At 42.1% G+C, this 17,120-nt stretch overlaps 1 protein-coding gene across 2 annotated transcripts in view; it reads right to left on the reverse strand.

Annotated features, from left to right (window-relative positions):
• Positions 1–17,120, reverse strand: part of PTPRG (protein tyrosine phosphatase receptor type G) — a 781,718-nt gene that overhangs the window by 176,521 nt on the left and 588,077 nt on the right. For both annotated transcript variants that reach the window (XM_084840496.1, XM_084840495.1), the window contains exons 7-8: positions 6,483–6,640; positions 1,683–1,875 (exon numbers count right to left, since the gene is read on the reverse strand). In XM_084840496.1, coding sequence (XP_084696622.1) covers positions 1,683–1,875; positions 6,483–6,640 — 351 coding nt within the window. The remainder of the gene's footprint in view (positions 1–1,682; positions 1,876–6,482; positions 6,641–17,120) is intronic.

Genomic DNA, 17,120 nt, shown 5'->3' on the forward strand with positions numbered 1-17,120 from the left:
CATATTACTGCCAGTAACTCAGCCATATGGGAGGCATTTCAACCTTTTAGAATGGGTCTGGGGTCTGGATTTGGGCCAGAGGTTCAACATCCCTGCTCTACACCATTCAGGGCTGTGAGAAGGGGCAGATGCAATTGCCACTTGCTCCAAGGAGCTCTTTTTGTCCTGGGCAAAGTGTTTTGCATCACACTTTCCCTATGCTAGAAAGAGTGTTCTGTCCAGAAGCCTGGAGCCCTCAAAGGAAAGAAATAAAAATATATATACGCTAGCTATCAGGCATTCACCCCAAATGGTAAAACCTTTGGAATGCTGTGCAACTTGTTGCCAAGGTACCAGGACTGCTCTCAAACAAAAACAAGTGCATTTTGACACCTCCTTATAATGCAAACTATTACCTTTCATTAGTGCCCTGAGGTGAGCAACCCAAAGCCAATAAATATTAATGCTTCCTGATGATAAAACAACACTGGTTCCAAGTACTCATAAGCACAGAGTCATTATTGGGCCTAAGCAACGCTCCAGTTTTGATTAAAAATATTCTTCAAGCTCACTTGTGATCTCGATTGCTTCTCCCAAAGCTACTGTTTATGTGCACATATGTAGGTGTCAGTGCATGCGGAGTGAATAACAAATCTCCAAGAACCTCTCTCTGTCTAGGTTCCCTGGGGAAAAGAAGGCTTCCACAGCCTGCTTGTTTTGTTTATGTCTGATCTCCGTGAGGCAGGCTGGCATGTCTTCCAGGATGAACCACAAAGCATGGGAGCTCAATTTGTATAGTTCTGATCAGCAGTGTCTCTAACACTGCACTGAGTCAATGCACCCCAGCGAGTATATATGGCATTTTTTGATACATTCAAATTGTCAGCTGATTTGGGAGCCTTCTTGGCTGAAAAGAGGAGTATACGTGTAATTCATTAATTGTTTAAAGTAGGGTTTGCTCAATAAGGCTTAATAATGTTTGTCACAAACTAAACGGGCTCCTGAAGGCAGCATGAGGATCAGTAGAACAGCATCACAGAGACGTGGCAAGTTTAAAAAGTGACTTGAGCAGAGAGCACACTTCATTTTAGGATTTCTGCTTTTCAGTACTTTTACGGAAATAAACGCTTAGCGAAAACAGCCCTGTCACAATGCCAGCGGCCCTGACAAAATTATTGGATGTGGCACAGCTACTACTGCTCTAGGAATAAGACCCTTGCTTAATTGTGGTGGTCTTTACCTATGAGCAATAAAGTTTGCGTCCCATCAGATCATAGGTTTATAAGGGGGGGGGGCATAGCATTATATTTGTCTTCTTTGTGTAAAATCAGAGTCCAGTTTACTAGCAGGTCCTTCTGTATACCAAGGCAGCATGAAAATGTCTTGGCATCACTATTAGAGATATGTCAAATGTTCTTAGTTCAGATATGGATGCAGAGGCCTGGGAGAGCCTCTCAACTTGCTGAGGTTCCGTATTACACTGTCCTCACCATCACCTCCTGCTTTAGATGATGTCAAGATTCCTCTGATTAATTCACTGAATGGCTCATCTTGGGGAAAAAAGTGTTTTAAACAAAGCACATTCACAGAAAGTGCAATGATATATTTATGCCTCCCTGGTCATTGCTTCCTGAATACCCCATGTAAAGAACTAAAAACACAACACACTTTCCCTTGTTCTAAATGGACAACCCCAGTTCTACCTTTGGAGGCTTCGGTGCCAAGTGGATTTTCAAAGATGCTGGTTGTCACTTGACTCCAAGCATCCTTCACAGCAGACTTGGAAACTACCCGGTTGTTCAGGCTCTGCTGAGGTCGGAAATTATTCCTCAGATATTCCACTGATTTCACATGGTCTTGCTGTTCCGTGGTAAATATGGAATAGAAGGCTTCCAGCTGAATGCAGTGATCGGGATGAGGGAGAAAGCACACACACAAAAAAGAAGAGAACATTAATTAGAAAAAACAATGTGGTGAAATCTGGGCAGCTGATAAGAATGCAAAATGGCAGGAAGTACTGATGCCAAGACTGATAAATCAAACAGGAAACCAGGCTGCCCGCTGAAATCATTGCCAACAGCCTTATCTAGCCCCATTTCTGTCTTGCCAAGCAGCAGAAAAAACACTTCATAAACCCTCTACAAAGTTAACATCTGAGGGGGGCAAGAAAAAGATTATTTCCTAGCCTCTATTTACTGTATGTACTTACAGATATATACTGCCCTCTCTTCTATTTTAAGCTATGTTGTTGTTGTTACTGTTGTTTTTACTCTTATGCTGCTGAAGAGGGGCACACATCCATTCCATGCATAACGTAAATCACGGCTCAGCATACGGCCATTCCATCTTTCCATTATTCATATTTACAGCAGTATCTTGAAAGCCCAGCAGTTCCTAGAGTGGAGGGACCTATTGTGCTGCAGGCTACAGATACTATAAAAGCTGGACCCTGCTACACAAAGATAACAAAGTTAGCTCTCCAGACAGACAAAATAGAGGAGAAAAGGGGGATTGAGAGGAAAAGCTACCTGCCTACCGTCACTCTGCAGACACAAGGAAAGCCTGGAATGGAAGCAATACTCTCTTCCTTCACCACATTCCCTGATGATCAGCCTTCCTCAGCCTGGCGCCTTCCAAATGTGTTGGACTACAGCTCCCATCATTCCCAGCCAGCATGGCTATGCTGGCTGGGGATAATGGGGTTTGTAGTCCAACACATCTGGGGCGCGCCAGGTTGGGGAAGGCTGCTCTAAGCATTAAGCCACATGGTTTTCACAGCTCTTTTTGCACCAGTTTGCTTCTCAAAATTACTCTAAACAGGAAGTTCACCTGCACTTAAAGCCATTTCTAAGTAGGAAAAGGCTAGACAAAGGAAGGTGACATGCAGTGTAAGGCAAAGAACTAGCTTACAGATTGTTTTTGACAAATGTTTAAAATTTTCATTTATTTTTTCATTGCTCGAAGAATTATCTGCATGAATGAAACTGATGAAGCATTTGTGATTTTTACCCAAAACGTTCAGGCCTTGAAAAACATCTGGTTGTTAGACATCAAAATGTATTAGTTTCTAATACATTTCCACAACCAACCTATAACAATGTCGATATACTTTCCAAGATATAAAATGTGCATGTATATGTAGAATGTAGTTTTCCGTATCATTTAAAAAGAAAGGCATGTTAAAATCTCCAAACTCTGTCATGTGAAATACTTGGTATAAAAATGTTGAAAACCTACAGCCATAGAATTATAAACACTTTTTTAAAGTGGGGGTAATGCTGAAGGGGCCTGAGATGTGGCACAACGCTTCATCTTCCTGTCTTATGGGGAAGAAGGGACATGACTCCTGCTCCTCCATTCCTTCTTTTCCATTTCCTCTTTTTGGGGGGGCACCACCATTGTGCCGATGCAGGAGCCCCAAAGGAGACTGTCTCTTGGAGACTGCTTCCAAGCCTGGAGAACATGACCTCCTCAACTCGGGAAGAGAAAGATGTGTTCCTGCTTGCGGCTAAGAAGGCTGGGATCTGTGAGACCACACCTCACATGCCTGAATCAGCCTTAAATTAGGGGAAAGAGGCATTTGCAGCAGTAGCCAAGACCCTGAGTATGAAAGTGGTGGGACAGCCATCCATTCGAAGGGCTGGTGTTTACTTTCAAAACCCTAAATGGCTTGGGACGCAAGTACATGAAGGAGCATCTCCTCCTTTACCAACCGGCCAGAATGTTAAGATCATCAGCTTCTTAGCATGATGCTCAAAAAATTCACATGCTAGAACATAGTATGAATTCCCTCAGTGACCTAACATAATATTGGCTGGCTTCTCCCTCAAAAGAACTTTTCCAGCAGCAGCAGCAGCAGCTCTCCCTCAAAAGAATGTGGGACGGTGGCAGGGCAGTGCTGAGGGAGTGTTAAAATCATCTGTGGATACCCTTCTCCAAATAGCACCTCCATTAGAGGAAGAGGGCTTTCTTGGCAGTAGGAACCCAGTTGTGGAATACCCTCCCCAGTGAAAGCCACCTGGTGCCAACCTTTTAGGCGCTGGGGAAAAAACCTCTCTTACTCAACCAGGCATTTTAAAACATCTTAAAATATCTAAATACTTTGACTATTTTAAACTCTCTGACTTTGTTATTGTTATTTTATCTGGTTATCTGGTTGTTTTAATTTTTGAGAACTGCCTTGAGATCTTTTTGATATAAGATGCGTGTGTATAAAATTAAAATAAAGATATCATGTGGGTCTTCAACTTTTCTGAACTTCTAACATTCTCCCCTTGATTCAGGCATTCCGTGGGCCTGTTCAGACATTACGCTGGCCCTAGGATTCTATTTGGGGTGAGATCACAGGCAGGCCTTGGGCTCCCGCACTTGCTCCTCTCATTGCAGGTATAAGGCAGCTAATGAACCAGAAGATCCGATGTTTATTTAAATACTGGATCTCCCAGTTAACTAATTACTTCCTATTATTTATTCATCTGTTACATTTCTATACTGCCCCATAGCCGAAGCTCCCTGGGCAGTTTACAAAGCTTAAAACCATTAAACATACAGTATACAGTATTATGTGGTACAAGGAGCAGCAGAGAAAGTGCATAGCCCAATCTCACCCCAAGTGGAATCCTAGGGGCAAAGTAACATCTAAAGAGGCCCACAGTGTAGCAACCAAGGAGAAGATGACCTTTGGTTCAACAGAAGTCAAATAATAAAACACCTAAAATGGTGCTATCCATTTTAGATCTCTTGACCACAGAATCTTAGAATAGTAGGGTTGGAAGGGGCCTACAAGACCATCAAGTCCAACGCCCTGCTCAACACAGGAATCCAAATCAGAGCATCCCCGACAGATGGCTGTCCAGCCTCATCTTGAAGATCTAACATCTCAATAGATCTAACATCTTGATGTTAGATCTATTGAGGAGAAATAGATCTAAATTAAGCCAGGCAGCTAGATGCACCTAAAAATCAGATGAGTATAGCTTTGGAAGGTACAGGTTGATTAAAAGCAATGAGTCCATAGTAACCATAGAAATGCACTTTAAGGTATATTCTATGAGAGGTAAAACCCTGAACTGGGTTATAAAATGCATCTTGTTGCTATAATATTCTTCCCTCCCTCATTTGTCTCACTTGTTCTGCTGTAACACAGCGGGGGGGGGGGGAGTGACAGGCGTGATGGCTATATTTATGGCTCTCCAAAATGCCCACCATGAGACAGGTTTGATCTTTTGCTACCAATGCTCTACCATCTGTATAGTTCTAAAATTAACATGAGATGATTCACCAAGGGTTGGTGAAGTCCATGAGATTACATGGGATTTGTGAACTGGTCACTGGGGCACTGGGATTGCTATAGCCCTGGCAAACTGACTATTCAGAAGCTGACATTTGTTGGCATTTAATTTGAACATAACTAGATTGATGCTGAGTCTTATCTATACAGGCACCACACAATTATTCAATTTTAAAAATGGCTGGGGGAAAAACCAACAACTCCAAAACCTGAGCTCCAGTGGCATACAGAAAAAAAAGTCTGTTAATTTTATTTAATCCTTTTCTTGACAACAGTGGATGCAGGAGGTAGGATAGTACAAGTGTTGGGGAAAGGGCAGTGATCTTGGTGTGTCCCCTGAGTAAAATGATTGAGAAGAGGTGGGATAACTCCTGGCCTGATGCTTTGATTTACCTCTGTCATGTGGAGTTACTGGGTATTTACACTGATTTATCAGTGACTTTTTACATGAAGAGTTCTCCTCCAAGATACCTCTGTTGCGATGAGGTGTATTAACATGAGCAAATAAAAGGCAGAACACATTTCGGTAAGGAGACATTTTGAAAACAAAGGTTTTAAATGTCAAAGCCTTTTTAATTGTTAAAACACTTAGCTGCATATTCCCAGGTTATTACTCTGGGACGTCTCTCAATTAAAATGCCACTCACCACCATGATCTACAATAAGGCCTCCTACGTGTTCATTTTAAGGATCTCTATGCCCGTTTCAGAGGTGCATAATGGAAGCTCATGACATTGTAAAAACAAACAAAAAAGGTAAATTAACGAAAGCATTACTTTCCTCATGTAATCAGCTCAAACTACTAAATCTATGTCTGTATACAGTGAAAATGACTTAGTTGAGTTTCACAGAAGAAATGTGGAGAGAGAAGAAGAAAGAATTCTATGTAAATATTTACACCATAGCTTAAATGTATCTGAACAGAATGATAATGGCCAAGATCATTTGGAAGGAAATAGGATGTCATGTTCTATTATCTTCTTGTGTCAAGTGGTTCATGTTCAGAGAACAATAAACAAAATCAGCCAACTTCCTTTTCCATCAACAATATTTTGGTGTGTCTCTACTCTTAAAAAAACCAATTTTATTAGCCATGCCAAAAAAGAAGAGAGAGCTTGAAATCTGGCTATATCTTAAGTTAACAGAAAGTGGGTGGAAAAATCAAGACTAAGGAAATGGTGAACTAGGGAAACTCTTTGAGGTACAAACCTACCTGGTGATAAGAGATGGGCACAGGCATGCGAAAAACAATCCATTCCACAATCTCGCTACATGGAGGGGTAGTCAGTGACCCTGCATACCGATAGTAACTTCCCAGAGATGCTGGTAGGAGATCCCTCAACACAAAAGGATCCAAGAAGGTCTCTTTCTCTGAAAAATAAATAAATGAATAAAAATAAAACAGAAACAAATGGTGTAACTTTAAAGGGACGGACAGTCTCATTAGTTGAAAACTATTAGATTTTTAAAAATCATGATTATTTACAGAAAATAATGAAGTGCAGAAAAGAGAAGATGTTGTAAAAACAAATACCTAGAAAGCTTGTATGGCATTTTAGTCTTTTAAGGGAGCAATCCTATGGCCGCTAGACAGCGGCTAGACTGCCATAGGATATGCTGTTTTCTGGGAACCGGGGCGCGGAGGGGCCAGAAGGGGGCGCGGCTGGGGGGGTTCTGGGGTGGGAAGATTGTAGCTGCCTGTACGACACATCCAATGTATTGTACAGCAGCTTCCTTCCCCGCTGTGTGCTCCTGAGGCTAGACAGCCGCATTCGGCTGTCTAGCAGAACAAACAGGGCAGGAGACGTGTGGAGGGAATGATCCCCTCCGTGCCTCTCCTGCCCTGCTTTGGATAGGCGGTCGCCTCCGAGTTCAGAGGTAGCTGTCTATCTAGATAGGATTGCGCCCTAAATGTTTGTAATCCACCAAGAGAAGATTGGTTATTGGCTGATTAAAAATACAATAAATAAATAATACTGAAAATGATTGTAATGTCATTGCTAATATTTTTATTTATTTATTTATTTATAATATTTCTTGCCTGCCTTTCAGAGCAGGTGCCCATGCACAGCAGCATACAACAATAAAACACATAATAAAAACAAATGTGGAAATGAAAACAGCAACAGCGGTGAACATTCTAAAAAACACCAGCATAAAATAAACTGCAGCTACAGTCCAGTCCAATAACAAATAATCAGAGGAAGGCCAGGGTAAAGTAGTAAGTTTTCAGAGCCTTCTTAAAACCCTCAATGATGGGGCCTGGCAGACCCCTGATGGCAACTTGTTCTAGAGGTGTGGGGCCACTGTGGAAAAGGCCCTCTCTCCTGGGTTATAATATAGAATACATTATATATAATATATACTGCCAAATCTGTCCATTTATCTGCTGTGTTGTCTCTTGTGTAGCTTCTATTCTATGAACAGCATCAGTTAGTTTATCCATTGCAGCAATATCTAAACATTTTAATAGCCATTCATGAATCAATAGAATCTAAGAATGGAATTCCAGTGTTAGGCCCATATAATTTTAGCAAATATTCATACATTTATAACCAATAATTTTTGAATACTAGAAAAGTTATCCTGGGTTATACTAAATAATGGGCCTAGGTCTAACATATGTTTTAAAATGTATGAGATTATATCTATTATTTGTCTCCAATAATTCTGAACAGATTGATAAAATCTATATTATGACACAGCTCTTTAAGTTTATATAGCAGTAATATGCTCCTGTATTTTGCAGTCCTGGGGCTTAATTCCAGCTGTTGCTGGATTATGATGTGCACTATGAAAATGTTCACTCAGAAGATCTCTGCACATGTTCCACATACTCTAACACAGTACTTCATACTCACAGCCCTCCTCCCCCAATGGGACAGATCACTACCAGTCCTGTTTTACATATAAGAAAGAGATGGAAGACCAGTAACTTGTTCAGCAAAGCCCAGTGGATTCATGAATAAGCATGGATATGAATTCAGATCTCTTAGCACTCCATCTACTTGATCCCACCAGCACACACACTTGAAGAATTTCAGGAGTTAGGGTTAACATCTCTGTAACACTTACAGCCTGCAAAGCATTCTACAATGGTCGGTTCATTCACTGTCACAAGTCAGGCTCAGACAGCGTGAATATAAAATCACAATGTGTTGGTATTCAAATCAGGTCTGCCCAGCCCAAGTCGAATCTTAATCAACTGGACTACACAAAACCTGTGACAAATATGATCTCCTGCAGAGCTGGGGTGATGTCAGGAGCACCCTAGTGGCCTCTTTCAGTCTACTCCAATAGCCAACTCAAGTCACAGACAAAAGGATTATTTTCAAGGCTTTAATCCTTTTACAACTTAATGACTCTTTCAGATGCTAATCACCAGCGACTAAGCAATGAACAGCAGAGTAGTCTATGCTCCGGGTAGGCAGTTGATCCCCATTTGAAGGAGAGTCACTTAAAGACCCTGAACTTATGGGCTAAGGAGAGATCCTCCCTCTTTCCCTTGGGTCCATGGGATGCGGCCGTTGCTTGCACGCCAAACAGGCGCTATGCCTCCTTTCCGTGCCCTCCATTGCTCGTTGCTCCCTGCGTCTGTGTCAAGCATCTAGCAAGCCCCCCTCCCACACTTTCTCACTGCTAGGGTCACTCAGGAATGCCGGCAGGAGGAATCTCTGCCAGCTGCTGTGCCTGTGAGGGATGAGGTGGGTCCTCTCCCATGGACTGCTGATCCTCCTCAGAATCAGAACTGCTCTGGGGTTCTATCGGCTTAGTTTCCACCCTGACAGGTGAACAACTTGTTTGGCATTGGAGCAATATTTCTACATCAGATATGTATCACAAGCCAGAGGTCCTGCCAATGTGCATATTTCAAGTGCACGTGATTAACATAGTATACATTCAATTTGGTGCATGTCAAAGTAGAAATGGTAGATGTGTTACACACATTCTGAAATATTATTACTGTGAAACAACCTTGCTGTCATAAGTGAAACAAGTCAAAGGTGATAAATATGAGCAAACCCTTTAAAAATGTTGATACATAAAAACTGCAATCAAGAGAGCAGGAAAAGAAAACCAAACTATTTGGCCTACCTTTTAGCAATTCTGCCATCACATTCTACAATTTTTATCTACAACTGTAAGAATTAGGAGATGGCTTTAATATATTCTAATACTATATGGTATACAACATTACTTAAGCCATGAGATACTAGGATGTCCATTCCCCATCTTCAAAACATGGGTATATGTGAAGGTTTGAGGCCTACTGAGGTAAAGGGAAAAAGGGTCAGGCTTAGAGACCTTTGCTGGGAGGGGGTATCCCTCAGAGGAGTACTTTCCTTTCCTCACTTAAATTTCATTTTCATTTCCCCATTAAGTTTCATTTCTTCAGGTTTGAAGCAATACTTTCGGTTTTGAGGGAGGAGGGTATATAAAGCGAGTGAGAGAGACAGTAAGAGCAGAGTCGAGGAGACCAGAGCCTGAAGAGGGACCAGGAAAAAGCAGCCTGGAAAATCTAAGTAGTTGTGATTTGCTTGCTTTAATTTACCAGTAAACCGTTGTTGTTAAAACCTGTGGCTGGTGTGTCAATCACCCTACGTCTACAGCCTAACCCCATGTTATTGGAAAGGGGAAAGTAAAAAAAGGAAGGTGGGGCTCTTAAGGAGGCAAGAGTCGCTCAAGGGGTCCAGCTCAAAAGGGAAACCTTGACAGTATCAAATTCAGTTTTCTTTCCTAACTGCCTTTGTTTTTTTCAGAGAGAATGTGAGTGCTTTTATGCAACATAAAATAATATAAAGGGCTTCATGAATTTCTCTAATGTGGCAAATTATAATTCACAAGCTTGTATATTGGAGTGGGCCCAGCACGAATGTCATGATAATTGCTAGTAGCAGTATTCCTGGCTGCACCCAGGTCATTGGGAAATGGATAGCTAGAGTACCTGCAACTGGGCTAGGTGATATTCTTTTTACAGCAGTGGGAAGAGCTCACAGAGCATGAGGAAAAAGCTCACAGGCATGGATGCTTAAAGCACTGCCTAGGGCTGGAAAACCCCTTCAAAAGCACAAACCATAGACATGTTCCAGGAATCAGTGAAAAACATCATAGCTCAAGAGCAGTCATTTTGTTCTTCAGCGTATCTAGTTTCTGAAGTAGTAGTATTTTATGGCCTTTGGAAGAGGATAAACTATTTCCAGCTTGCTTGGCAGACCTGAAGGAATGATAAAAGCACCCATAGCCCAAATGAGGAGAACCTGAAATGTTTTTCTCTCTCACATTTTATCTCCCAAACCTACAGAGCTCATGAGCAAAGTGTTTTGCTACATTCATTTTTCCCTACATGGCGTCATGACCCAAGACTCCCCATGGTGGGGGACGAGGGCATAGACTCCAAGGAAGAAGTGGTGTGGGAGAGAGATTCACCCTCAGCACAGACTCCAGATGACTCCACTTCTCCAAGGCCCCCAGAGCTCCTCCTACAGCCACCATCTTCCCTATTTATTTATTTATTTATTTATTTATTCATTCATTCATTCATTTCATTTCTATACCGCCCAATAGTCGAAGCTCTCTGGGCGGTTCACAAAAAATAAAACCAAACAACACACAATAAAACAATTTAAAATATATAGAACATTAAAACCACACTATAACAATACAACCGCAATAAAACCTAGCAGCAGTGCAGGAGTTTAAAATACAGATTTAAAACAGCAAAGCTAAAAGTTTAGAAAGCTAAAATGCTAAAATGCCTGGGAAAATAAAAAGGTCTTCACCTGGCGCCGAAAGGAATACAATGTAGGCGCCAGGCGAACCTCACTAGGGAGCTCCTTCCAGAGCCGGGGTGCCACAGCAGAAAAAGCCCTCCTCCTAGTAGCCACCCGCCTCACTTCCTTCGGCAGGGGCTCACGGAGAAGGGCCGCTGACGATGATCTTAAGATCTGGGAAGGCACATATGGGAGGAGATGATCCTTCAGATAACGTGGCCCCAAGCCGTTAAGGGCTTTAAACGTTAATACCAGCACTTTGAATCAGACCTGGAAATGGACTGGCAGCCAGTGCAGCTGAAAAAGTACTGGCGTAATATGAGCTCGCAGGCCAGTCCCTGTGAACAATCTTGCTGCCCTATTTTGGACCAGCTGAAGTTTCTGGACCATTTTCAAAGGCAGCCCCACATATAATGCATTGCAGTAATCCAGATGAGAAGTTATCAGAGCATGGATAACTGTAGCTAGGCTATCTCTGTCCAGATAAGGGCATAGTTGGTATACCAGCCTAAGCTGATAAAAAGTGCTCCGTGCCACTGAGTTCACCTGGGCCTCAAGTGACAGTTCTGGATCAGCTCCTATGCCATTGGAGCCAACACTTATAAAATCAGGCAAGACCCCTTTAAATATACGAGGGTTTTTCCTGGTGTGAGCACATCTAGCCACTTAATTTGAGCTGCAGCATATCTAAAGCCTTGCTGAAGCAACATCTGAGACCTGCCCAGGGAATCCAGCCTGACCTCCACTCAGAGCTGTCCAAGGTCCTGCTTCTGCCTGAACTCCTACTTCTTTTGAGCTTTCTGCTTGGACCTGAATTCCTGATTGAATCCCATATGGAACAGGATACATATAAACAAAGTTTCTGAAAACCGAACTTGGGAGAGGCAGGTGTTAGGTCATGTCCCTTGGGCTGAGCCAAAAAAACCCAGCAGTCCCCCCATCCCACCCCACCCCACTCCACCCCGCCTTGGTCTGACAGAGCAGTGCTGAGCATACTTAAGGTGGCTGGTCAAGGAAAAAGTAAATAAAAAGAGATAAAAGGCTTTAAATTCATCAGTCTGTAAAATATAGTCCACATGACATGTCTTAAAATCCGTTTTGGGATTAATTTGTTTTAACAACTCCTCCGACCATATTCCAGATCATAATTGGAGTAAAAGGGACATACTTTCATTTTCAGATAAATACTTTCCCCTGCGAACTTAAATCGACTGCCATTTGTCATCTTTGCTAAAATCTACATTTTGGAGAAATAAGATAAAAACAAAAAAACTAAAAGGGGAGGAAACAGCCACTGGCAAAAGTAGATCTCTGCTGTTCTTTCACAGTTATCCCCTGCAGTTCTCTTGATTAACTGGCCAAATCCCCTACTATTGCCATGAAAAAGGTAACAGCAAGGTTCTTATTAAGTGCTCTATGCCTAGAGTCAGTCCCAACAATGGAACGTCTCCCATGCTGTGCAAGCTTATTTCCCTTGCATGGCTGTCTTATCTGGACCCTTTCTGGAGATGTTTTATAAATTTAGTCAGATAAGGACACATACACACACAAACCCACCCGAGTTTGACCTCCCATGTAATGTAAACTTTAGATTTTTTTCCCTCTCCAGTTAGGAAAGTACTGAACAATTTCAACAGGCTTTGGAAAGCACATATTGTAGAAAGACTTCCAAGTTCAGAATCAAAGCATTTCTGTGTGCAATGCACTTGGGAATTCATTGCCAAAAAATGTGGTAGTTTAGAGAGACAAATTCATGGAGAACAGGTCTATCAACAGCATTAAAATGGAACCTCCTTATTCAGAAGTAATATATCTCTGATTGCTGGGTGTCTGGCCTATGCAATTTGAAAGTACACGTTGAGTTAATGTGATATATCCTTTCATCACAGTTCTCACATTGTGGCTTAGGCCAAGAAAAGGAACCGCTCAAGCCTCCCAGGTGTAAATAATACAGGTGGTTCATCTGAAAGCAGTGTTTCTCTTCCTATGGCCAAGGGGCACTTCACACATTAAAGTTTTCCTATAGAAAGATAATCTCCATGTAGGAGATGCACTTACCCAATGTGCAAAATGCAGCCTGATTGCTTTTCATCCTTCATTTCATTTTCAAAATAGGCTGCTAATTGGCACACATACAAATCTTGCCAAACTGAGATCATAAAAGAAGGGGATAAAATCAGAAGTGTGCAGTTGGCATATGTCTGATGAATTAAATTCAGGCTAAGAAATTGCTCTGGGGATAGAAGGAGGAATAAACTCTCCTTCTGGCCTCTAAAAAAGATGCCTCAGATGAGATATAGGATTGTCACCTATCTGGACAAAATTGAGGGCAGCTCAGTGACTGATTCAACGAGCTGCCATTCAGTGATTGTTGCTTTGCAATGGCAAGTCATGGGCTTACCTAATATTCCCTATCTACTGCCTAAAGCAAGGTGAGATCATCAAAGGAATTCTCCTGGTACTTTTTCCAATAACTGCAGCCTTTGCTTCTGTCTTTAGCCTACCAGAGGAAGCCCCTATGGTAGTTTCTGGTGATGAACCCCAGAGTCTTTGAAGGTTGTGCACACTCACTACTACTGAGAAACTCAGCCATGGTGGCTTTATGAACATACATAATTTGTGTTATGCATTTTTGTTGGCATCACCCTGACACTTTGGCTAAAACACGCATTTTGTTCTGAGAAAGACAGCAATAAGCTTGCATGCTATCAGGACTGAAAGAGCCCTAGATGGTAGCACGGGAGCTATTACCTATATATGTCCTCTACTGATTCCATTAAAAAGGAGTTGCCCCAATGGGAAACCCAAATACATGCAAATGCCTACCTGACTACCACATCACCAGACAACGCATGAAGGTACCTTGAAACTGGCTAATCTAGAGCCTTGGAGTTTAAGACTACATGGCTACTAGTCAGGATGGCTACATACTACCTCCAGTATCAAGGCTTGCATACTGAGGGACATGACCAGGATGGTGCTATTTCACTCATGTCCTGCTTCTGTGCTTCCTACAGGCAACTGGTTAGCCACTGTGTCAGCAGAAAGATGGACTGGATGGACCCTTGGCCTGATACCACATGGCTCTTATGTTCTTAAGATAGTCCAATCCCAAAACACCCTGGTTAAAGCACCATCTGGGCACCCCTCATGATGCCATTTATTCTGTTTACCTCTGCCTACTTGTCTCCCAGATGCAAGGCTTTTGTAATACTTAATCAGCTGACTTTAACTCTATCAAAAAGCCAAGAGCCTCCTTGAGGTTCCCTTTCATTCCCCAGAGGCAGGCTATTGATTCCTTTGTTCTACTCCATCCTGAGTTGAGTCCAGAGCCATTGATCCTTTTGTAACCTTTGTTTGAAGTCTATAACTACCTGTGATGTTGGGCACACTTGGGCTCATTCTTGCAGCTCTCTTTGACTGTGGGACTCAGCATGGAAAAAGTTACTGCCACACAGCTCCAAGATCAGCACAAGGTTCACTTGGTTGCCAAGCCTGTTCATTGTGATTTTTCCTAGCATTCTCCCTTTCCTACCTGGTGCTTAGCCCATGTTTCCAGAGCCAGAGTTTTTCTCTCTCTCTCTCCCTCTCTCCTTCCATTTGAACAACCTTGCTGCCTTGTTCACCCAGATAGCTCCCTTGGGAAGCACCCATTTTGAGCCAGCCTCCATATGTGGCACAGCCTCACACCCAACTGAGGGCTTAATACTGTCATTGGCTCAGATGTTAGGCAAGTGAAAGGGGCTGTCCAGAGAACTGTTGATATTGCTGCTGTCTTGCTGTAAAACAACAAAAACTGATGCAGAATCTATGGTATTTGTGGAGAGGGAGAGACTAGGGAAAACTTTGCATTGCCTAAAACTCCACACAGTGTTCCCCACCCTCTTCAGCAGCACAAAAACTCCTGCATGTGCTTTGGCTTGTCCAACACAACAGTGGCAACAGCACATCCTCTCATTGCACATCACCATTTGCAATGGTGGGCAACCTTTTTGCACACCAGGGGTGGGCAACCTTTTTGCACATGAGGGCCGCATGCTGGTAATGGATGTGGCTAGAACTGGCAGTTGGTGGGGCTTGAACTCCTCCTTTTTCTGACTCACACAGACATGTGAAAGCACATACACAAGCAAACACATGTGCCTGCAGTCAAGCAAGCACACACATGCACACATGCAAACACACGCACAATATGCTCGTCAGCTGAGCAGTGGGGGGAGGCATACAGATGAGATTGCTGCAATGCCACCATCTGCCTCCACTGCTCAGCTGACTCATGCTGGGAACAGCTGAGGAGCACCTCAGTCACTGTACTCCTCAGCCATTTCTAGCGCTAATCAGCTTGGTAGTAGGGAGGCGAATCAGCTGGGAAGTGGGAAAGGGGCATTCAGGCTGCATGAAAGGTGGCCACTGGCTGCGGGTTACCCTTCCTTCCTTCCTTCCTTCCTTCCTTCCTTCCATCTTTATTTATTTATTTACAACATTTATATACCGCTTCACATCTAAACAGATTCCACAGTGGTGAACAACAGAAGATAAAAAGAATAAAAACATCATATTAACACACACACACACCCTTATTAAAAGAATACCAATAAAAACTGTGGCTGGTTAATCAAGGAAGACTTTTTGAAATCATAGAATCATAGAATAGTAGGGTTGGAAGGGGCCTACAAGGCCATCGAGTCCAACCCCCTGCTCAATGCAGGAATCCAAGTCAGAGCATCCCTGACAGATGGCTGTCCAGCCTCGTCTTGAACGCCTCCAGTGTGGGAGAAATAGAGATGTCTTCAGCAGGCACTGAAAATAACACAGGTGTATGCCTGATCTCCAGAGGCAGGGAGTTCCACAGAAAGGGAGCCACCACACTGAGGGCTCTACTTCAGGTGGGCCATAGGTCCATGCAGAACCACCAGAAGCATCCGATCTGATGACCTCAGTGACTGGGCAGATTGATAACAGAGACGGTGTTCTCTCCCATATGTGATTTAGACCATCTGAAGTAGCCAATAGGTGCCCCTGACATACTTGCCACCATAATAGCCATGAATGTTCCAACTATAAATGAATTTTCTCAAGTAAATATACTACTACTACTACTACTACATAATGACTATTATTATTATATTCATATCCCACTTCTTTTCTTCTTGTAAGGAACCCAAGGAAGCTTACATGGTCTCCCTCCTCTCTATTTTATCCTCACAACATCCCTGCAAGGTAGGTTAGGCTGAAAGTCAATGACTGGCCCAAAGTCACCCAGTGAGCTTCATGACCAAATGGAGACTAGTACCCAGATCTCCTGAATTCCAGTCCAACACTATAACCACTACACCACACTGTCTCTCAGTTTAAGTTTGAATGTTGGGATAATATGAATTTTTGATCTCTGTAACAGAAACAACATCTTGAGCGTGCCTGTGTAGACTGCATTGCAAATGAGAAGTAAATATGAATGTATATATTGAACAACAACAAAAATCTCGATTGTGCAGAGATTCTCTTAAGTAATTTAACAGTCCCTTTGTGCATTCAAATACTTTATTTTCATAAACACCTATTATCTCATTTGCACATGTATTGTGTTGTATATGTTCCTATATAAAATTTGGATGTTTGGTAATTTTTATTCACTACTTAGAATCATACATTGTATTACAAATGCTGGACCAATGTACTACATAAAGCAAAGTGCAAATATGTATTATCCTTTTATTCAGGAATGAAGCTCATATTCTACTTCCAAGGATTTTTGTACCATATGCTGACAATATTATATTTTAATAATTAATCGTTCATCAAAGGAAAGATGAGCAGGAATGCTAAATTCAAAGTTATTCAGATTGCAAAAATGAATAATGCATGACTTTTATATTAAATACACACTGTAATACGTAGTCTACGTTTCATCCTACCCTGCCTGTCTTCCATTTATAAACATTTTGAACTAAAATATGAATTATCAACCAAGGGAAACTTATTTAGACAAAGAATAGCCTTATTTGAATGCAAACTGTAAGTATCCTGCTATGATTAAATTTCGATTATCAATTAGGTGGAATTTATTTTAAGTGTCTGAG

Source organism: Heloderma suspectum, chromosome 2, assembly GCF_057233095.1.
Source record: "Heloderma suspectum isolate Gila_16-S chromosome 2, 16-S_ref, whole genome shotgun sequence".
NCBI classification, from domain to species: domain Eukaryota; kingdom Metazoa; phylum Chordata; class Lepidosauria; order Squamata; family Helodermatidae; genus Heloderma; species Heloderma suspectum.